Here is a 23,776-nt window from a genome sequence, read left to right on the forward strand (position 1 = left end):
TGTGGGCAATTTGTTACCTTTCTGCTGCTTTGTATTTTTCGACTTCAATTTTGCATGCACACAAACGTGCTTGCATACGGAGCCAGGGCCTGAAGGGTGAAGCAGACAAACGGGGCGTGAGAAGAGTCAGGAAACGGGCCATCTGAGGTCCGGCCTGCCCTGGGCCAAGTCACCAGGACAGCATAGCCGGTCTCGGTGGTAGGATGCAGGTCTTTGACATGAGAACTTGGGTGGATTGTACTTCTCACTTAATTTAAAATATGCTTATCTTCTAGAATTTTTATTGTTATTTTAATGCAATCAAAAATTAGTATTAGTTTCATTTGCTTGTTGTTGGACCTTTATGATGTTGGATAGTGTAGTTTTTGGTGAGATGGTGAAGCATCAATCAACAAATCATAAAATCAGTAGCTGTTTATCAAGTGCATTATGCCAGGCATATAATCAAATAATTACATTTTAAAAGCCTTTTTACATTCTCCTGCCTACTAAAATATTACAGGAGCATCACAAGTTGTATTGGAAATATAATGATTTCAATAATTTCAAATGTCATTTTCTCATTTTCTCCATTATCCATGGGTTCTAAGACGCAATAACTTGGATAAAACTACCCAGAATAAGTAAATGCTGACTAACCATCTATTACAGTCTAAGGATGAGTATCTTATTAATTTGAAAAGGTAAAAGTATTTTTCATCAGGCCTAAAGCATATCTAACTGGCAAGACTCCTCCACCGCCCCTGTTTTTTAATTAGAGCACTTGTAGGTTTGCAAAACTTGAGCCTTTTATTTAGTTCACTTCTTAATGCAATTTAATAATTACTAAAATTTTTTAAGTATTTTTTGAGCCTATTTTGACTCCATCTAAGTAGAAGTCTGGTATTTAAGAAGCTAACAAGGCTTTTGAACTCCAGTTGCACAGAAGCTCTGCCATCTTCTTGGGATGAGCGTGACGGAGTTCACACGTGCCATCCTCACCCCCCGGATCAAGGTCGGCCGAGACTACGTGCAGAAAGCCCAGACCAAAGAACAAGTGAGTTTTATATTTGACCCTTTTACTGACACATAGCAGTTGAATCAACAAAATATCTGTCATACGGGTGTTTCTTGGTTACTGATTGCTCATTGAGTATGTTTTCTCTAGTGTCTTTTTTTCTTTTGCAGAAAAATTTTAAAAGGTGATTTTTTTAAAAAAAAAACAGTAAATTTGAAAGATCATCTCCAGTTTTCCCTAGGAAGATAAATAACCAAAAAGAACGAACTCCTTCAGGGGCCAGTCCAGCAGACGGGTGGCGCTGCTGCCGTCCCTTGTGGGTGGCACGGTGACGAGAACGTAGGAGTTGCATTTACCCATTTTATGGTGCTCCTGCGTTAAATACGTTAATGGCTTCACCTGAGAAGACTGGAAGGTGGTTCTCCCGTGAGAACGTGCCCTCTGCCTGCACTACCTCTTGTGTTTACTGGGCATCTTCAACCACCCCCTAAATTGAGTCTCCTCAGTCTTCCTGGAATTGTGCCAGTAATGCCCTCTGTTGATGTGCAAATTGATTAATTTTAATTTTAATGTATAATGTGTGATTAAGCAGTAAAGCCTGTTTCAGAGTTGTTGAATTCTCTGTTACATGAACCTCCATATGACAGCTGTTACTGCTTTGTTGAGATCATTTCCAGAATTAAAGGTGGATGTTGTCTAATTACAGGCAGACTTTGCGGTAGAAGCATTGGCAAAAGCCACCTACGAGCGGCTCTTCCGCTGGCTGGTTCACCGGATCAACAAAGCCCTGGACAGGACCAAACGTCAGGGAGCGTCTTTCATTGGAATCCTGGATATTGCCGGATTTGAAATTTTTGAGGTATCTCCCTTCTCTGCCTCCTCCTGCCTTCCTTCCGTTTGTTTGTTGAACGAGTATTAATTATGGCCACATGTGCCTGGCGTAGCGCTGGGCGCCAGCGGTCCGATGAGAAACGAGACGGGTGCAGGCCCTGCCTGGAGATGGGTGGAGAGCACGTGATCTATCCACAGTTTCCGTGATAGATCTAATCTGTTTCGTTACAGATGTGACTAGATTTCTCCAAGCACTGGCTCACTATCCCTGCAAATCACAGCAGAGGTTTGTAGTCAAACACAGAGATGGTTTTGCCAAGAAGTATATAAAACTTTGGTCTCATAAATGTTTATATCTTTCTCTCTCCTTTGACAGACTTGCTATATAGTAAGGCATAAGTCCTAAATTTCAAACTTACTGAGGTCAGTGTTCTAATGTGGTAGCAATTGGGTATTGAATTGTCTTTTAAAATGAGCTCCTTTAAAATTAAATTTTAATTTGGCAAACAACCCATTTAAAAAATGGACCAAGCATTTGAATAGACATTTCTCCAAAGAAGATATCTAGATAGATAATAAGTATATGAAAAGATGCTCAACATCATTAGCCATTAGAGAAATGCAAATTGAAACTACAACGAGATACCACTTCACACCCACTGGGGTGGTTACAATTAAAAAATTACACATCTCTCCTCAAAATCTTAACTGTTGCTGGTATACACAGTTCCGTCCACTAACTGCACTACCACTAGAAGAGATTGCTTTAAAATTGATTGCTTTGTATAGAATTTGAGCACTCATCAAAGGTGGCTGGGTACAAATTTCATTTAAGAAAATCTGTTGCCTTCCCATATAGAAACATTCAGAGGATATGACCAAAAAAAAGACCTCATTTCCCAGCTGCAGCAAAAAAAAGATGAAATACCTAGGGATAAATTTAAGAAAAAATAGGCAAGGCTTAGATGAAGAAAACTTTAAAATGCTGAGAAAAACAGAAGTGGGCTTAAACAAACGATAAGACATACTTTATGCTCCAATAGAAGATTCAGTATCAAAGTGTATGTCTTCCCCAAATTAATCTATAAATTGAATATAATTGAAAACCTATTAATGTTTTTTTCTTTTTTTGTAAATTTTTTAAATTTATTTTTAATTGTGGAAAAGTACATAACATAAAAATCATTTTAACTATTCTAAGTGGACAATTCTTTGACATCAAGTACATTGACAAAACTGTAACTTTCACCACTATGGATTTCCAGACTATTTTCATCATCCCAAATCAAAACTCGTATTCGTTTAGCAAGAAATCCCCATTCCCACTCTCCCCGTCCTGGTAATCACTGTCCTGCTTTCTGTCTGGGTATTTACTTATTCTAAGTATTTCATATGAGAAATCAAACAATATTTGTCCTTTTGTGCCTGGCTTATTTCACTAGACACAACATCCTCAAGGTTCATCCATGTTGTAGCGTGTACCAGCACTTCAGTTCCTTTTACAGCTGAGTAAGAGTATAGCACATTCTGCTTCCCCATTCATCTCTTGATGGACGCTTGAGTTGCTTTACCCTTTGACAATTGTGAATGATGCTGCAGTGAATATTGGTATGCAGGTATCTATCCATGTCCCTGTTTTCATTTCTTTGGGGTATATACCTAGGGGTGGAATTGCCAGGCCCTGTGCTAATACTATGTTTAATTTTCTAAACTGCCAAACTGTTTTCCACAACAGCTGCACAACAGTGTATGAGGGTTCCTATTTCTCCACATCTTACCAACACTTGTTGTTTTCAGATTTTTAAATAATAGCCAACCTAGTGGGTATGAAGTGGTATCTCATTGTCGTTTTAATTTGCATTTCTTTGGTAACTAATGATGTTAAGCTTCTTTTCATAAACTTACTAGCTATTTGAATATCTTCTTTGGAAAAATGTCTATTCAAATCCTTGGCCCATTTTTTTTAAATTCAATTTTATTGAGATATATTCACATACCATACAGTCATCCACAGTGTACAATCAGTTGTTCACAGTACCATTATATAGTTGTGCATTATTCACCGCAATTAGTTTTTGAACATTTTCATTACCACACACAAGAATGTATAAGAATAAAAGTTAGAGTAAAAAAGAACACCCAAAATATCCCATAACCCCCATCTCTCCCTATTATTCATTTATGTTTTGTCCTCATTTTTCTATTCATCTGTCCATACACTATATATAGGGAGTGGGAGCCACAAGTTTTCACAATCACATGGGCATACAGTGTAAGCTACATAGTTTACAATCATCTTCAAGAATAAAGGCTACAGTTCAACAGTTTTAGGTATTTCCTTCTAGTTATTCCAGTATACTAAAAACTAAAAAGAGATATCTATATAATGCATCAGAATGACGTCTCAACTCTATTTTGGGTTGTTTGTCCAATTAAAATTTATTTTGGGTTGTTTGTCCAATTAAAATTTAATTTTCTAATTGGGTTGTTTGACTTTTTGCTGTTGAGTTGTAGGCATTTTTTTTTTTCATTTTTTCTTTTTTCATTTTTTTTAAATTCAATTTTACTGAGATATATTCACATACATACAGTCATCCAAAATGTACAGTCAGCTGTTAACAGTACCATCATATAATTGTGCATTCATCACCCCAATCTATTTTCTCAACATTTTCCTTGTACCAGAAAAAGTGAAAATAAGAATAAAAAATAAAAGTAAAGAACACCCAAAACACCCCCACCCACCCTATTTTTCATTTAGTTTTTTGTTCCCATTTTTCTGCTCATCTATCCATACACTGGATAAAGGGAGTGTGATCCACAAGGTTTTCACAATCACACTGTCACCCCTTGTAAGCTACATTGCTGTACAGTTGTCTTCAAGAGTCAAAGCCACTTGGTTGCAGTTTGATAGTTTCAGGTATTTACTTCTAGCTATTCCAATGCATTAAAATGTAGGCATTCTTTATATATTCTATTAAGCCCTTCTCAGATATATTGTTTACAAATATTTTCTCCCATTCTGTAGGTTGTCTTTTCATTATCTTGCTAATGTCCTTGAGGCACAGAAGTTTTTAATTTTGATGAAGTCCATTTTGTCTTTTTCTGTTGTTTTGTATTTTTGGTGTAAAATCTAAAAATCTGTGGCTTACTACTAGGTCCCAAAGATATCATTGCCCTATGTTTTCTTGTTAGCTCTTAATTTAGGTCTCTGATCCATTTTTAATTAATTTTTGTATATGAGAAGTAAGAAGTAAGGGTCTACATTTACTCTTTTGTATGTGGATCTCCAGTTGTCCAAGCACCGTTTGCTGAAGAGACTGTTACTTCTCCCATTAAATGCCCCATTGAATGTCACCCTTGTTTGTTGAAAATCAGCTGGCCATAGATGTGTGGATTTTTGCTTGGAGTCTCAATTTTATTGCATTGGGCTCTATGTCTGCTCTTATGCCAGTACCACACTGGTTCAATTAACGTAGCTTTGTTGTAAGTTTTTAAGTCAGGAAGTGTGGGTCCTCCAACTTTGTTCTTCTTCAAGATTGTTTGGACTATTTGGGACCCCTTTCAATTCCATATGAATTTGAGAACTAGCTATTCCATTTCTGCAGAAAAGGCTGCTGGAATTTTTATGGGGGTTGCATTGAATTTGTAGGTCGCTTTAGGCAGTATTAATATCTTAATCTTAAGTCTTCCAATCCATGAACATGGGATGTCTTTCCATTTATTTAGGTTTTAATTTCTTTCAGCTGTATTTTGTACTTCTCAGTGTACAAGTCTTTTACCTTCTTGGTTCAGTTAATTTCTATGTATTTTATTCTTTTAGGTGATATCGTAAATGGAATTTTTTCTTGTATCCTTTTCAGATTGTTCATTACTGGTGAATAGTAACCCCAACTGTATCTGCATGTTTACCTTGTATCCTGTAACTTTGCTGAATATGTTTATTTGTTCTAGCAGCTTTCTTATTTCTTTCTCTTATCTGCTTACTCTGATTAGAACCTCCAGTATGGTGTTGACTAATAGTGGTGACAGAGGGCATCCTTGTCTTGTTCCTGGTCTTATAGTGTATTAGTCAGGGTTTTAGAGGGAACAGAACCAACAGGAGATACTGTAATATTACGAGATTTTATAAAAGTGTCTCATGCAACGGTGGGGATGCACAAGTCCAAATTCCATAGAGCAGGCTGCAAGCTGGCAACTCCAATGAAGGTTTTCAGTGAATTCCCCAGAAGAAGCTGACTGGCTGAAGTAGAGATGGAAATTCTGTTTTCTAACTGCTAAAGTCATCACTTTTCCTTTTTTAAAGTCTTCAACTGGTTGGATTAAACATCTCTCATTGCTAAAGTTGCTTTCCTTAACCTTAACCTTAGGATGCAATCAACTTACTGATGATTTAAGTCCATGAAATGTCCTCACAGTAAAAGGCTAGTTCTTGCTTGACCAGACAACAGGGCACCATTACCTGACCAAATTGACACATGAACCTAACCTCACAGTTAGGGAAAGCTTTCAGTCTTGCACCTTTTAGTATGATATTTGCTGTGGGTTTTTTATAAATGCCCTTTATCATGTTGAGAAAGTTCCCTTCTTTTCCTAGTTTTCTGAGTGTTTTTATCATGATAGGATGCTGAATTTTGTCAAATGTCGTTTCTTTATATCAATTGAGATGATCATGTGATATTTCCCCCTTAATCCTATTAATGTGGTGTATTACAGTTGATTGATTTTCTTATTCTGAACCATTCTTGCATTCCTGTAATAAATCCCACTTGGCCATGGTGTATAATCCTTTTAATATATTTTTGGATTTGGTTTGCCAGTATTTTGTTGAGGTTTTATGCATCTACATTCATAAGAGATATTGGTCTGTAATTTTCTTTGTGCTGTCTTTCTCTGGCTTTGGTATCAGGGTAATGAGTTAAGAAGTAATCTCTCCTCTTCTATACTTTGGAAGCATTTGAGAGAGATTAGTGTTAAATCTTCCTTAAATGTTTGGTAGAATTCAGCAGTGAAACCATCTGGTCCTGGACTTTTCTTTGTTGGGAGGTGGGTTTGTTTGTTTGTTTGTTTTCTTACTGATTCAATCTGTTTGTTCTAGGTTTGTTGAGATTTTCTGTATCTTCTACTGGTAGACTGGTAACTTGTTTCTAGGAATCTGTCCATTTCACCTAGGTTTTCTAATTTATTGGCATATAGTTCACAGTACCATCTTATAATCCTTTTTCATTTCTGTAAGATTGGTGGTAATAGCCCCACTTTCATTCTTTATTTTAGTTATTTGTGTCCTCTCTCTTTTTCTCTGTCAGTCTGGCTAAATGAAGATTTGTCAATTTTATTGATCTTTTAAAAAAAAACAAAACACTTTTGGTTTTGTTGATTCTCCCTATTTTTCTGTGCTCTATTTCATTTATCTCTGTTCTAATCTTTAATTTCCCTTTTGATTTCTTTTTTGACCCCTTGATTGTTTAATTTTCACATATTTATAAATTTTCTAGTTTTCTTCGATTTCTAACTTTATTCCATTGTGATCTGAGAAAATACTTTGTATGGTTTCAATATTTTTAAATGTATTAAGATTCAATTTGTTTACTTTCATGTTGTCTATCCCAGAAAATGTTCCGTGTACACTTGAGGAAAATGTGTATTCTGCTGTTGTTGGGTAGAGAGTTTATGTCTTATTATGTCTAAATGGTTAATAGTATTGTTCAAGTCTTCTCTTTCCTTATTGATCTGTTTAGGCGTTCTGTTAGTTATTGAAAGTGGTGTATTGATGTCTCCAACTATTATTGTAGAACTCTATTTCTCCCTTCAGTTCTGTCAATTTTTGCTTCATAATTTTTTGTACTCTGTTGTGAGATGTATGTATGTTTATAATCATATCTTCTTGCTCAGTTGCATCTTTTATTAATATATGGTATCCTTCTTTGTCTCTAATCTTTTTTTACTTAAAGTCTATTTTATCTGACAATAATATGCTGTTCCAGCTCTCTTTTGATTACTCTCTGTATGGAATATCTTTTTCTACCCTTTCTTCTTCAACCTCTTTGTGTCTTTGTACCTAAAGTGAATCTATCATAGATAGCATATAGATAGATAATGCTTTTTCATCCAGTCTGCCAATCTCTGTCTTTTAAAAGTAATAACTGAGAAGGATTTACTGCAGCCATTTAGCTATTTGTTTTTTGTATGTCTTGTATGTTTTTTTGTTCTTCAGTTACTCATTACTGCCTTTTTTAAAAATGTGTTTAGATGTTTTTAATAGTGTACCATTTTGAGTCCCTTCTTTCTTTTCTTTTGTTTTTGTTTTTGTTTTTTCATAGTGGTTGCCTTTGTAAATACAATGACCATCTTCAACTAATAACCTCATTTGACTACATCACCCTAGTTGCAGTAGTATTAAAACTCTACTACTGTGTACCTCCGTCCCTCCCCCTTTTTATTGTTTTTATGGTTATTGTCTCAGATTACATCTTTATACAGTATATGCCCATTAACATAGATTTAAAATATTTTTTTGCACATTTGCCTGTTGTCATATAGGAGAGGAAAAAAGCAGTTAGGAATCAAAGCTACAGGACATTTACCTATGTAGGAACCTTTAGCAGTCTTCTTTATTTCTTCTCATGGCTTCAAGTTACTATCGAATGTCCTTTTATTTCAGTCTGAAGGACTCCCTATAGCATTTCTTGTAGGACAGGTCTTCCAGTAATGAACTCTTTCAGCTTTTGTTTTTCTGTAAATGTGTTCATTTCTCCTTCATTTTTGAAGGATAAATTTGCCAGATGTAGAATTCTTGATTGATATTTTTTCTTTCAGGACTTTAAATATATCACCCCACTCTCTTCTGGCCTCAGTGGTTTCTGATGAGAAATCCACTGTTAATTCATTGGGCATTCCTTGTATGTGAAAAGTTGCTTTTTTTTTTTTGCTGTTTTTAGAATCCTTGCTTTGTCTTTGGATTTTGACGATTTCTCTATAATGTGTCTTGTAAATCTCTTAGAGTCTGTCCTGTTGGGAGTTCGTGGAGCTTTCTGGATTTGTATGTTCATGTCTGCCATCAGATTTAAGAAGTGTTCAGCTATTATTTCTTCAGAAACTTTTTCTGCCCCTTTTTCTCTCTCTTGTCCTTCTGGGACTTCAGAAGTGTGTATGTTGGTTTCCATTATGGTATCCCACAGCTCCCTCAGGCTCTGTTCTCTTTTCTTCATTATTTTTTCCTTCTCCTACTTGCACTGGATAATTTCAATTGCCTTGTCTTCAAATTCGCTGATCCTTTCTTCTGCTTTTTCAAATCTGCTGTTGACTCCATCTGAGGTTTTCATTTCAAATAATGTACTTTGCTGCTCAAAAATTTGTTTGGTTTCTTTTTATAATTTCCATCTCTTTATTTTGTTTAGGCAGTGTTTTTCTAATTTCCTTTTGTTCTTTGTATACGGATTCCTTTAGCCCATTGAACAAGTTTAAGATGGTTGATTTAAAGTCTAATAGTTCCAATGTATGAGCTTCCTCAGGGATGAATTCTAGCAGATTCTCTTTTTCCTGTGAATGGGCCATATTTATCTCTTTCTTTGTATTTTTGTTGGTGAGAACTGGACATTCTGAGTATTATTGTTATAACCCTGGAAATCTAGATATCCCATTGCTTTGCATTTGCTAGGTTTTTTTATTGTTGTTGAGAGCTGGAGCCATCAATTTGTGACTTTTCTAAATTATTTTTGCTCCCAAATGGACTGGAAAGAAAAAAAGAGAAAAACAAATGGGTACCACCTCTTTAAGATTCCTCTGCCACATTTGCCTGAGGGGAGTTGGCACAGTTGCCACCCTCAGAGCCGGCCCCTCAGAGATTTGAAGTAGCTGATCAAAAGCTGTGGTCTGTGATCAGACCACACACCCTTGGATTTTGGAGAACAAAGTCCTTATAGCCCACCCTGGCACCAGCAAGCTGCACCAGGAGCCTGGGCTGCTGTCTCCACTGCTGCCGGCCATGTGGGTGAGGGGTGGGGTTGGTGGCTGATGCATGGAAGGCGAAACACACCAGAGTGTACCACAATTCACTGACCTCTTCCTCCAGTTCTTCTCTGGATGCTGCAGTGTTCCCTAGATGCTGGAGTTCCAAAATAGTCGATTCAGACATTTCCTGCCAGTTCAACAGTTGTTTTGCTGGTGGGACTGATTCCTAGAGCTTCCTATTCTGCCATCTTCCCACAATCAGTAAATATTTTAAGAGGGAGAACTAGGCAACCTTATTCCAAAATTAATTTGAAAAAATAAATTAGTAAAAAAAAAAAATGGTCAGTAAAATTCAGAAAAAGAAATGAAAAGAGAGTAGTTGAAAATGCTACTGTAGAATTTCAAGAAGTATGATTTTGACTTATGAACATTATTGACAGTAGGCAAATGTGTGTATTGCTAAAAATGCAAGATGGTTTTGTAATTTTTGTCATTGAAAAAGAGTGAGGAAAGCCTAAATGTCCACCATTTGGAATTGGTTAATTAAGCTATATCCGTACAGTGGAGTGCTGTGCAGCCTCTGTGAAGAGTAAGGCGGCTTTAAATCCTGACATGGAAAGTCTCCAGTATACTCTGTCACTAACCAAAAAAAAGACAACTTGCCATACACACACAGACACATGCACACACTTTGTAAGTGTGTAAAATGTCTGGAAGGATCACAAGAAATAGGCAACGGTGGTTGACTATTGAGAGAACTGGTAGAGTGTTAGGGTGAGACTTACTTTTCAACTCTTTTCTACATTTTTAATTTTATGTTAAAGTACCATTGTTTACAGATAGTAGCCCAGTCTAAATAGAGCAGTAAGATCTCGTAATCTCAAGGCAAAGCAAAACCCATTTATACAAACATGAATAAATCCTAACTAGACGGTCTGCAAGCGTTTCTTGTGCTGGTGCCTGGAAATACAGAAGTGAGCAAGGCAACCCTGCCCCTGCCTCCTAGCCTGACCTCATTCCAAAATAGTGAGGGCAGCCCTCCCGGGGGGTGGAAGGTCAGCGTGGCTTGTTCCGTGTGTAAACATCTTCCTTGGAGATTGGTTAAACGCTCCCTAATTGAAATCACTTTATATAAAGAGGTTATGCAGGAGGCTGTTTATGGGCGTGTGCTTCTCTCCTGAACAGCATAGGGACAGAGGAAAGGTTGAGGGCTTCTAACACTTCGGAAAACTGTACCTACTCGTAGCCCTCCACCCGCCCGTCCAGACGGCAGCACGGTAGAGAACGGGGCAGGGCTCACGAGAGCACCACGGTCAACACCCCACTGCTGGCCCAGCTCGAGGGTCTGAGGAGGGAAGGGGATGCACGGAACAGCTGCCCGGAACCTCACACTTGGTGTGTGTGCCAGGCTGTGCTGGGGTCTCGCCAGCCCCCTCCCACAGCCTCGAGGGAGAGCAAGAGGGGACTGCACCAAAGCTGATGCCTCCTCTTACCCCGACCTGCCTCAGTCCCCATGTTTCCTTTCGCTTCCTGTCTCATTCTCCCCCCTCATTTCTGTTCTTTCGCCATTCGTTAATAAAAATTGAATTATGTTCTATTTGTAGATAAGTCAGTGTGCATACTAAGTTTATTCCTTATTGTTTTTAGCAGGTTGGTCACGTGCTGTGGCCACAGGTTCTCTCTCTTCAACTTAGGGGTGTGTGTGCCTGAGATGGTTTAGTCACCATCGATGGGTAGAATCACTCATCTGTGGGCATCTAGTTAATCATTGGTGGATGGTTTGTGATAACCATCTGACTGACGGCCCCTGTTTTCTCTCCCCATGTTTGGAAAATGGCCCTGTCCCTGTTGGGCAGCTGAACTCCTTCGAGCAGCTGTGCATCAACTACACCAACGAGAAGCTGCAGCAGCTCTTCAACCACACCATGTTTGTGCTGGAGCAGGAGGAGTACCAGCGCGAGGGCATCGAGTGGAACTTCATTGACTTCGGCCTCGACCTGCAGCCCTGCATCGACCTCATCGAGCGGCCCGTAAGCACATTCTCTGCTCGCTGGCTCTCGGGCCATGTTCACGCAGTGCTGTCAGGCTTTCCCTTGGCATAACCAGAGGTGGAGATCATCCTGCCTCCTCAGTATTCGGATGATTTTTCAGCATAAATTTTCTAGGAAGGTGATCCTCTTAAAACATCTATTTAGAAACCAGGTAGCATTCCAGTAAGAGTCCTTTTTAGTTCTCCTTTCTTGCAGCTTCTTTCTGATACTTGCACTTGTGACTGTACTGAAGACCGTGCTTTGGCCCCTGGTAGCCTGATGTGTGTCCATAGCCACCACGGACACCGTCCCCCCACTGCCCAGACACCAAGGCACACCATGTAAATCCACTTTTCAAATAACTAACGCTTGTTCTCAGAAGTACAGATGTGTTTATTTTGAAGGTATATTTTCTTTTTTTAATTTGAAATTTCAGATATATTTACCATTTTGGGGGCAAGTGTGTTTTTCATGGCAATCTCATCAAGCCTCAGAGATTGTTTTCTTGTTGTATGTGGAAAAGCACAGAACTGTATAATTCTTTCACTTATGAACCCCTAAATGATCTCAAACAAATATTGCTGATTTGGCTGTGTGTTCCCTGGCATAGCTTTTCTCAGCAAGGTGTTAGCGTCATTTATTTTATTTTGCTGTGTCTTCTCAGTTATTTTTCTTGCTTTTGTCTCTGGTTCCCACCTGTGTCCCACTTGTTTGAAGATGTTGGGGGTCTAACACCTAGGGGTACTGGGTGTCATCAGTACGTGCAGGTGGAGAGGAGGGTATGAATTGGAAATGGGAGCAACTTAGAAGATACCCTCCGCTGTTTGAGGTGCAGCTCCAGCACATCAGAAATCAGAGCTTAAGGGAAGTAACAGGGCATCTCCATTTGACCCATGCAGAAGTGGTCATTTTACCTTGCAGGGTACTATGGCTGCTTGTTTAGAGCAGAACTCTCAAGATAGCCTGCAGCTGGGAGGAGGTCTGCTTCCTGGTACCCGTGGTGTTATTTTGAAGGAATATTTCAGGACTAGTAGGAACTTCCAGTTCACTTCCATGCATGCACAAATGCACAAATACATTTCCTTGCTGCTTTGTTGCCAAAAAAAATAGGGAGTTATATAAATATGGGAACGGAACCTACTGGTGACTAGGATTTGTTGTTGGCGATGCGTTTGTGCGTATCCCTGTGACACCGGCAGAATGTGGTGGTTGTGTATCGACTGTCCACCTGCACTTATATTTTAGGGTGGGAGAGAACCTGGAAAGTTGCTGAGTCAGTCTCTTTCTGTAGGCATAATTGTGCCTAAACTCTTCCAAAAGCAAAATTGTCAACCTTATTTTTAAAAACATTGTTAGAAGGTTTTAAAATCTAATGGTTTTGTGACCCTTAAATGACCCTTAATGGTTACTTGATTGCATTTCGTTGTCTTTTCTATTACATGGCTTTATCTTTTAGGACAAAGTACTTTATATACCGTTTGTCATATTTTCCTTTCCTCTCATGTGGTAATTTTATTCTTAATAATTAGCTCACAGCAAAACAGATGAAGCAGAAAGGATTTGATGTTTGCGTTTTCAATTATTTTGCAGACATTAGGTTTAAAAATTGTTGACTCAGGATAAGATCCAAGCAGCAAGAATTTATTGAATTCCTGGAAATGTACAGACTGGGGGTGCAGCAGGGACCTGGAAGGTGGTACCACCTGGCCGGATCACGGGCAGTGTCACTGAAGGTCTTACACATGAGGATGTTTGGGCGTGAGTGAGAGAGCGTTCTGGAGCTAAATTTCAGAAACAGAAACTAACCAGTGAGCAACGCATTAACAGTGGTGTTTTAAGAAAACAATTTGACAGGGGTATTTGGAAAGAATTAGAGTGGGGAGGGCCTGACCTTGGCAGAGAGCATTTGTGCCTGGAGACTTAGGAGCAGTGAGTAGAACCAATTCATCACCTCCTTTCCCTCCCTCTGCCTTTCCTTATACTCTTCTTGTCCCGGCCTCCTAGGCTCTTACCTCCTCCCTCAAAAACTGTAGAATGTGCCCCTCTGTTTCCTGCCCAGAATAGTTCTAACTTGAAGGAGAGACAGCTCGGAAGGCAGAGGAACAGAATCCAAGATTTCATACTGACTCGCTCCTTTTTCTTTTTATTTCTTTCTTTTTTTAAATGTTTTAAGCAGTAACTTTTTGTTTGAAAATGAAAAAGTTTTGTAATACAGGCCCCATGGGGGTCAGTTAATGAGATGTAGGGTCTGAAATTATAGAACAGCGTTCTAACAGCTTGAACACATTAATTTCTTATTAACAGTAACTTGAGGGTTTAAAAACAGATAAGTAATGAAATACTTTAAAAATGTGCTGACTCACTCTTTACATCAACCTTTCTTCTTTAGAATTACTTTATTCCGCTTATTAATAGAAATATAAAGTCTGATGGACATTTTTTAAATCCTGGAAGAACTTCTGATATAGGGACTTTAATCGTAGCACGTAAAATGGTATGAGGTTGTGATGCCCTTGATGTTCCTCTCAAAGTGAAGTGTGAGGGCAGTGTTTTCCGGAGGGGAAATGCCCTGTGGCGGTGCCCAGCCTGGGGTGGCGTGGGGTGGTAGCAGGTGAGCCTCTGAGCTCAGAAAGCTCTTTTACAAAACCCCTGCTGCTGCCTCTGACCGTTTATCTATCCCCACGTGCAGCGCTTTAGAATCACCCAGTTTGATGGAGCAGCGCTGACAGGAGACCTTGACGTTGCAGGGCCAGGGGGGGCAACTGAAAACGAGACAGGGTGTCATAAAGGATATTCATAATCATGCTGTTCACCAAGTCATTTAGAAAAGATTAAATCATATGTGGGATCCTACTTCAGAACTTACGTATTTTCATTAAAAGGGATGGGAAACGTAAAAATTATGGTCGAAAGATGGAACTTTCAGTTATCTTAATATGGAACTTGCTCCTCATAGTTGTCAGGTGAGTGGGGTGTACTGAGCTGCCTGCCACTCTGAACCCTGGCTCCTCCTCTAGGATTACCTCACCCTGCTTGCCTGTGACCATGATCCTCAGGTCCTCTTAGGTGGAGGAGCCCCCGGGACTGGCCCTCAGAGAGGCTCTCAGCTGGGCTCCTCGTGGCTCCCCTGTGCTGGAACTCGGCCTCCTGTCACCTTTCTCTGACCATGTTAACACAGTGTTTCATTTAGACTTTACTAAAACCACTAGTTCGTTAAACCACATTTGTGCGTAGCCACCTCTTTTTCAGTAAATATAAAGGCCTTGTAAGTTGAAGAAAATTGGTCCTGGAGGTTTCTTGAAAAAGCTGACTTCTGGGAATGCTCTGGGAACAGCACACATTGAGTTTCCTCTCACCATCTGGCTGTGGTTGCGGTATGACGGCGAGCAGGGCCCAGAGGCGTGTTAGATTGGCACACCACTTAAACCCTTCATTTAGCTTTCACGGGTGCCCACTTGCCTCTAAAAAGGAAGTTATTACATTGGCTTTTTTTAAACTGAGATATATATAGTTCACATAATATAAAATTCACCTTATAAAATTGTACAGCCATCTAATCTAATTAATGATTCCTGAACTTTTCATCATCTCAAAAAGAAGCCTCATACCCGTTAGCAGTCCCTCCAGCCCTGGCGCCCCCCAAGCTGCTTGCTGCCTCCAGGCCTTTTTTCATTGAATGAGTTGAGTGACACAACATAGGCTCGCCGGTGGTTGTTAAAACAAGGATATAAAGTGATTGGTGAATTATTTCACCATCATCCATAAACGCTCCTTAATATTTCACCAGATGTGAAGTGGTACATTTTATTTAATCATCACTGATTAAATTTGGCTATAAAATGTCCAAAGCCTTCCAGTTGAGGTTTTATTGTTTATCCTGGCCAGTCATTGACTGTAAATATAAACTTTCAATTTCATCTCTCCTTCCCCCTTTCTGGCTTTTTTTACTTGCTGATTTTTTGGGTCCATCTACTTGGAATTAGTTTACTTAGAATCCCATATTGATAAGTTTATATGAGATGAGTTGTTTGCTCCGTTTCTTACCAGTACTTAACTTAGCAGTTGGAGATCTCAGTACTCAAATTATAAACTGGTTGTGGCTTGGACATCACCTTTCATCCTAGCAGTTGATGTTCCATAGATCTTCATAAAAGTCTACCTATTTGGGAAGTTTTTATGAAACCCTTTGGAAAAGCTTCTAGTATTTTAAGTGACAGGCAAAACGTGTCCGTCCCGTTGCCTCTCCTTCCCAGGCCAACCCCCCTGGCGTCCTGGCCCTTCTGGATGAGGAGTGCTGGTTCCCGAAAGCTACAGATAAAACCTTCGTTGAAAAGCTGGTTCAGGAGCAAGGCTCCCACTCCAAGTTCCAGAAGCCTCGGCAGCTGAAAGACAGAGCTGATTTCTGCATCATACACTATGCAGGGAAGGTGAGCCACCTTGGCGTTAAAGAACCGGGAGAGAATCTCTGTTTGCATCTCATGGGAGCATCACAGAAGGGCCGATGAGCGTCTGTGAATGCTTAAATACCTCACAAATGCATCGCTTTTGAGACAGCCTGTTGGGGTCTTGTTCTGTGCAGGGTTTTGGTTGAGGCTCACAGCATTCTTGTTTTTGTCTCCCCGTCCCCGTCTGGCCGTGGCGGTGCAGGTGGACTACAAGGCGGACGAGTGGCTCATGAAGAACATGGACCCGCTCAACGACAATGTGGCCACCCTCCTGCACCAGTCGTCAGACCGATTTGTTGCTGAGCTCTGGAAGGATGGTGAGAATGTGCTCATGATTGCAATTAAGCGTGGCTGAAATCTTCTAAAATCAAAGTTTACATATGGTTCTTTATATATATATGTAACTACGTATGTATATATATTTTACTTAAATACTCTTTTTTTCCCTAGAGCAGGGCTGCCGGTATATCGGAATTTATCCATTTTAAGAATACTTGGGTTAGCAAATGAAGAGCAAGTTATTCTGCCTTCTGGGTCAGATGCTACAGGGAGTGTGGGAACATCCTGGGCCTCAGGCCACCCTGTCCCCGTGCCATTAGAATCCACAGCGTGACGCACAGCCCAGGAAGGCCCATATGTGTGCATTTCCCCTGTGTTGGAGACGCACCACTTCAGCTGCACCCCCTCCCCGCGCCCGGCCCGGTGCACTCACACGGGGTAGCTGGTGGCCCTCAGATCCCTCATATGCTTCACTCACTTATTTCCATTAGTCCTTGTTCTTTTGTTTGCACAAACCTCCAGTGAAGATTCTGGTGATTTTGTTTTAGACTAGAAGGTTTTACTAGTACTGGAAAAACAAAATGTCTGTGTCTTCATGCCTGGTGGAGCCGGTACCTTCCAGTCGAGCTCAGGGCTCCCGCTCTGTCTCCTTGTGGCTCCGTCACACCTCTTTGTGGTCACTGGCCACGCAGGCCCTCAGCCCTGGAGCTGCACCTGCCCAGGCCGCAACTCTAGGGCCAGGCCCATTCGGGTGGCCTGGCTCCCCTCTGCTTTCTCTTTAACATCTCTAGACCTTCTCGTCCAGTCACCTTGTCAGAGGTGGAGGGGAAGAAACACAGAAAGCACAGAGAAGGGGTAGGGCAGTTGGGATAAGAAGCGAGAGAGAGAAAGCACAGAGGAAGTGAGCAGGAGAGAGAGCAGCACCAAAAGGTAATCTTCCCCAAACTGGCCAAGTGCATGAAATCCAGCAAGCGTTAGGGGGCCAGGGGGCAGGCTAGGGGCTGCTGCACACGGACGGGGGGTCCTGGGAAGAGCTTGTGTGCCTGAGACTGAAAGGAGGGTTGGGCAGAAAGGGCAGGTTCCCCCAAGTAAAGCAGAAGCTTCTAATCTTCTGCCTTTAAATGAGAATCTTCAGCTGGCTACTGCGTGCCCACCAGGGGACTCCCAGTGCCCTGCTCAGTTGGTTTTGCCTCCTGAGCTCCGGGAGAGGAGCAGGCCCCACGCACAGCTGGCAGTCTTTCGTGGACAAGGCCCTCTCACCCCCTTCCTAGGAAATGCTGGAGTGGCATATGGACATGGGAGTGGAGCTGAAGAAAAGTCTCGGGCTCTGGTAGTCATAAGGCCATGGTGCTCAAAGGACCAGCACTGCGAGTGGAGGGCACAGGTCACAGCAGAAGATGGGTAATGCAGCCATTGACAGGTGTTTGCCTTCTTGAGGAATTAATCAAGAGTGTCAGGGCCCTATGCAGTGACAGGGTCACTCGGTGCTCTGTCCTCTCCTCCAGGAAAGGGAGTGACCTGGGCACACAGATTGTTGAGGGCCAGAAGTCTGCGTGGGTGCCACGGGAACGGTAAGGGATGGGTTTTTAGGGATGTACAACAAAGGAAGGGTTGACATTTTTCCTAAGATGCTAAGGCAAAATGTCATGAAGGAGGAGGTGATTTTTCTTACCCTCAAAGGATAATAAATTTACTGAGCATTTATCAAGTCCCAGTCAGTGTTTTAAGCACCACTTTATAAGCGTTTCCTCAGCCCTTTAGGAGCAGTACGCGTGCCTGCAGGAGGTCATCCAGCCATGGGGTCATTTCACAAGTGCAGCTGGCACGGGGTAGGTCTAGGCTGCAGATGATCCGGTGCTTGTTCCTCCAGGGCTGACCCCACGTTCCACTCTGGCCGGAGAGCAGAAAGGTGGGGAGTAGGAAATGAGGCTGGGGTTGTAGGTTGAGACCAGACTATGGGGAACCCAGATGCTCTTGTGTAGATCGGTGACGCCACAGACGGTCTGCGAGCCGGGTGACCTCCCAGGCTGAGCTCAAGGCAGTAAACCTGGCGGTGGTCTGTCGGATGGATTTGCCTGAGACAGCGAGCCAGCACCAGGCGCCAGGGTGAGGCCAGGGGATGGAACGACACTTGGGAGAAGGAGCAGAGGAGACGGGAGTTTTCCCGATGCTGCCTCGTTTCCTCTTCCTTCGGTTGGAATGGGCAGAGAAGCAACTGTTCGGGGAGCACCGACAGGCTAGCAAAGGAAATTAGGTCCTGGGTTCACACACTCGTTCTGACTTATTGGCCATTTTTTGATGCCTTATTTTTTATATTCCTTAACCAAAAGCAGTGTCACGAGAAACAGACTTGAGCACTTGACTCTCATTTAATACTCTGTAGCTAATCATGTGCTTACCACTGTGATAATCTGTGAGATGCATTTAAAATCACCGAAAGCCATGCCCCTGCCCTCCCTTGAGAATCAGGGTGTGCACGTGCAGTAATCGGACTGAGCTGTCTTCACCTTGGCTCCCGGCTCCCCAGGCTTCCTCCTTCCATCCTCTTGTAGCTCCACATCTCACAGTCCCGATCTCAGAGAGGCCTTTAGCCGCAGCAGTTCAGAGGTTTTAGGAGTAGAAGACTCGGCAGCAAGGGTGGAGCGGGGGCAGGGACGGTCGATGAGAGGTCCCCCAAGTAGAGCCTGTCTGGAGATTCCTTAACTGTATTTTGTGCTTTCCATTTACTAGATACCAAAAAGTTATTTATTCCATTATGTACGTGCTTAGAGGACACTCTTGCAGGTTTGTAGAGTCCCTGTCCCCAACTCTGATCCTCAGACTGCACTGTTTAGAGCCCTTGACTTAGAAAGTCAAGATACTCAGCTTGGGAGGGTGTTTGGCCACTTTTGTCAAAATAGGCTGATGAAAGTCCTGTTCGCCCCGTGTTTTATTTGGCTCTGCCCACGTCTGCCCTGGGGCAGTCCTTTGTGTTTGCCATCCTGTCGTGCCAGCAGGCAGTCCCGCGGCCCCTCTGCCTCGGTGGACGGGGACTCGGTTGCATCCCCCGAGAGGATCTCCCGGGTCCCTCACTGCTGGGAGGGCTGATCTCAGGGTGAAGGGCAGGCGGGGAGGCTGAGCCGCTCGTGTCCAGCTCTGAGGACAGCATGTCTCATATGTAACGTCAGTGGCAGGCACAGAAGTTTGAAGAGGGTTCCAAGGTGGGGAAGTCATTGCTGCTCACTCTTGAATAAGGGGAGCTTTCTAGGAAAAGAAAAATCATAATTATTTTCCTCTTTATATTCAACTTAATCGTAAAAGCCATGGACATGTTGACTATGAATGTAATACAGTTCACCTGCAAAGATGCAGTATCTTCAACATACAACATTTTGTGTTAATATAGAGTTTGTGTTAAAATAGAGTTTGCTCAAGACCAAACCAGGAAAATAAGATTTACTGGTGGCAGCCCTGCCCTAGAGATTCATAGTGCCTAATTTTGCTAAAAGATGTTGTTTGAGGGTCTCTGCCTGTTGCAAAGGACTTCGTGTGACTTCTTGAGGCTTATGTAGAACAAAAACTAGAGACTACATTTTCATGTAAATGTGCCTCCTAGGATATTTCATGAAATACAGTATGATCAATAAGTATCATATACTTACGATTTGAAATGATTTTAAATTTTATTGGCAAAATCATAAAAAAATTTATATCCCATTGCACATTTAACATTTTGCTGTAACAGAACTTGAATTTTGGCTTCCTTAATGATAATTACCTATCTTTCAGGAATTCATATGTGAAGTAAATTGATTTTCAGAAATCTGTCTTGGAAGTAAAACTACACTAGCAGTGTTAATTTTTGACAGTAATAGTAACTAATATTTACATGTATTGTAGTGCTTTTACTGCAGCCTTGTCCTAATTTGCTAATTGCAAGATAATTTTATGATCAATAACTCAAATAGTAATTTGCTGCTCTTAAATTTCGTCCTTCATTTACATGGGGATAATCATTTAACATTGATATGCTGTATTGCTCAGACTTGGAGTTGGGAGTGTGCTCTTTTGAATCAGATTAAATTTCTTTTATTAAGAACCTTGTCCAAATATGCAAATTCTCTATCTGAACACTAATGTTTGCATGGGATCTGCTCAGGACTACTTTTGTGATGTCGAATGTCTTGCAGACTAACTGAAGTGTTTGTGTATCTGCTCTTCTGTCCTGTTTTTGCTGTTTCTCTGCTTTAGAGATTCAGAATATTCAGAGAGCTTCTTTCTATGACAGTGTTTCTGGTCTTCATGAGCCACCAGGTGAATGTATAAAAAGCCTGTAGGTCTTCCAAAACACAAGGGCTTTACGCCCACAGGAAAACCTTGTGGGGCGCTGGCCGGGGGGCTGGGGAGGGCAGGGGAGGTGGGTGGTCTCGGGGTTTCTGTTTTGTTTTGCTCACAGGCCTGCATGAACCTTTCATTTCACGCTCACTTTTATTATGCTTCAGGGTAACTGTTTTAGTGCATAAACAATCCCGTCGCTACTGCCTACACATCGCTGCTGCTTTCCTGCGTAGCACTGCGCATCTAAAGGGGCGCCATCGCCGCTTCCATTCCGACACACAGTCTCTAAAGGAATTGTTAGGAACTGTTCTGCTAAGTATTTCCTTTGTCTTTGAGTCACCTTTAAATTTTCAACTCCAAGGAATTCCAAGGAGTTTTGTTTTTTGTTTTTGTTTTTTTGACACTAACATGTTGTGACCAAATAATTGCATATTTATCTAGGGCGTGTGGATCTCATCGTTGTACCTTTTGTTTGGAATTTGTGTGCCTATCTGGCTACTTGGCTTTTTCTTTTGAACTGAAGACATTCAAACTATCTACAAGGCTTGCTACGTGCCAGTCGAGGCTAGGAGAGAGGGGAGTGCTGTTTGAATGTGTACACTAAACCTGCAGTTGAACTCAGGACGCTTGTGCCTGTGTTCTGAATCCTTAGCCCAGCCATGGCTAGCGGGCCCTGAGAGTCCAGCATGAAAGTGAAGTCACCCAGCCTTCCAATCGTTTTGTGAAATTGGCAAGTAGCAGCTTTCAAAGATAACAGCAAATTCATGTTATGATTTGGAACATGAAAATGCCAGGATCCAAATCCATCTCAAAAGTTACTTAACAAATTTGAAAGGAATGTGCCTAGTTTAATCCCAAGTCACAATTCCTGCTGTCACCTCTGGTTCTCATACTACAAAAGTAGGTTGCCAGCAGAGGGTTAAAAAAGAGAGAGAGAGAGAGAGAGAGAGAGAGAGAATAGAAAGCATGAGCTGGAGTGAGGACTCCGCAGAACTCCAAAGGCAGCTATCGTCAATCTCAGTCATCTTTGGGCTTGGGGGAGTCCTGGAAACATCGAGAAGTCGGGAGAAAGAAAGAGTTTATGGTCTGCATGGGACTTGGTTTTGTTAAAAGGTTAGCACTTGGTCCTTTGGACTCTTCCCCTATGTAGATTATTTGTTGCCTCTTTAGATTAACTGATCTCAACTCTCCTGGGTTTCCAAGTCTCTCTGGAGCTCCAGACTCTGAGCTCTCGGCCCAATGCAAAATGTGTTGGAGGGGAAATGATGTATAATGCCTTAATGCTGGTTGGTTTTTCTCTGTGGTTCCCTTCGCAGAGAAGTGCCACTTAGGGCCTTTGACCTTCCATGAGTGCCGGATTGCAGCTGGCAGATCTAGGAGAGATTTAGAGGGAGAGGAGAGAAAATGCGGGAAGTTCCGTGAAGTTTCATCCTTGGTAGGGAAGTGCCTCCACCCCTTTTCGTCTTTCCCAGAGGCAGCCCTTGCCCTGGGGCAGCCGCGACTAACAGGGTGTGCAGGGCTCCTGCCTTCAGCCTCTGAAGCCTCTGAATTCTCACCTCCCTTCCCGCCATAGCTTAGAGAAAGCAGAGGGTGAGGGTGTTCTAGCCTCAAAAACTTTTGAACCAGTTTTTTTTTTTTTTTTTTGGTTCCAGTAAGTCATTAAGGGCAGCTCCACTTAAAATCAGGTAACTTGACTGATGAAAGGAACCGTTTGATCTCCTTACAGATGATCCCCAGTGGTCATAAGCTCAATTTTAAGTACCATGTTAGAACCCTTGGTTTAGCTCTGACCCCATTTATGTGCTTAGTTAAACTGTCATCATTTTCAGTGGTTTTTTGGTTGTTGTTGTAAAATATTCTATTCATCTTTTTTTTTTTAATGAGTCTTACCAACACTTGGGAGCTCAAGGAGAAGCAGCTTTCCATGTCTGCCACTTGAGTTCCTGAGGACGAGGGAACAATGACCCTTAGTTCTTGGGGTTCTAGTGAGTGTTGACTGTGGCGGCGGGAGTGTGTCCCTGGCATGTGGGAAGCACCCAGACATGCAGTATCTGGATTTGCGGTGGCCACGACCCCTCTGCAGCTGCCATGGTCGCTGCCACACCACTGATGCTGCGGAGAAACTCGGCAGATGTGTATTTCCTTGGTTTTTATTTAGTGCAAGTCCGCTTTTACTCAGTGCCACAGGCCAGGCAGTGTGCATTTGTGCTGTCCTGCCCAGGGCCAGCGGGAACCCGTGGGACCTGCCAGGGGGAGCGAGAGCCCGAGGTCAGCAGAAGGCTCCGGGGAGGCTGGGGCTTCCTGCTGGCTGGAGCAGCTGTGGCTCCGTAGGGGTTAGGAGCGTGTCGGTGAGGGACAGGTGAAGGGCAGTGTTCAAATCCAACTTAGTGCCTGGGAAAAGGACATTGCTTTCTTCTTAAATCACATGCTTCCTATCAGTCTCTGACCTTCCTGGAATTTTTGTGAGAATTGCCATATATTCTAGAACAATTGAACAGCTTGGTTCTGACCAGCTGTTACCTACCCATTATCCTTGTTTTTTACTCTGTGATAGGGATAGCAGGGAGATGGACCATCGGAGGTTAAGACTGTTTCTAGGAATTCATAGCAGCTAAATATTTGTTTTCAAATCGGTTTTTACCTCTAGTAGCATTTTCATCTAGGTTAGGATGGAACTGCCGTCATTTGTTACATGGGTGTTGATGGAGCGCTCACCACCTGCCAGGCACAGGATGGCGCTAGGGGCCTTTTGCCAGGAGCACGAGATCAGCACCATCTGACTGGCAAAAGTAACCTGTGAAAGAGGTTTCTCTCCCTTTCTTCTGGTTTCTAGCCATATTAACTAGAGGGGGCTTATGAAGAACTGGCTTAATTACTTCAGAATTAAACTGACTAGTACCCGTATTTTGGCATGCATAGATGCGAAA

General features: G+C 42.0%; 1 protein-coding gene across 5 annotated transcripts in view; it reads left to right on the forward strand.

The window, feature by feature from the left end:
• The window catches only part of MYH10 (myosin heavy chain 10), a 157,709-nt gene that overhangs the window by 79,292 nt on the left and 54,641 nt on the right, over window positions 1–23,776 (forward strand). For 3 of the 5 annotated variants that reach the window (XM_037808394.1, XM_037808397.1, XM_037808395.1), the window contains 6 exons: window positions 918–1,036; window positions 1,704–1,856; window positions 11,635–11,808; window positions 16,062–16,235; window positions 16,456–16,570; window positions 20,763–20,825. In XM_037808394.1, coding sequence (XP_037664322.1) covers window positions 918–1,036; window positions 1,704–1,856; window positions 11,635–11,808; window positions 16,062–16,235; window positions 16,456–16,570; window positions 20,763–20,825 — 798 coding nt within the window. The remainder of the gene's footprint in view (window positions 1–917; window positions 1,037–1,703; window positions 1,857–11,634; window positions 11,809–16,061; window positions 16,236–16,455; window positions 16,571–20,762; window positions 20,826–23,776) is intronic. The other 2 variants (XM_037808396.1, XM_037808398.1) reach the window with 1 other exon arrangement.

Source organism: Choloepus didactylus, chromosome 18 (assembly GCF_015220235.1).
Source record: "Choloepus didactylus isolate mChoDid1 chromosome 18, mChoDid1.pri, whole genome shotgun sequence".
Classification (NCBI taxonomy): Eukaryota; Metazoa; Chordata; class Mammalia; order Pilosa; family Megalonychidae; genus Choloepus; species Choloepus didactylus.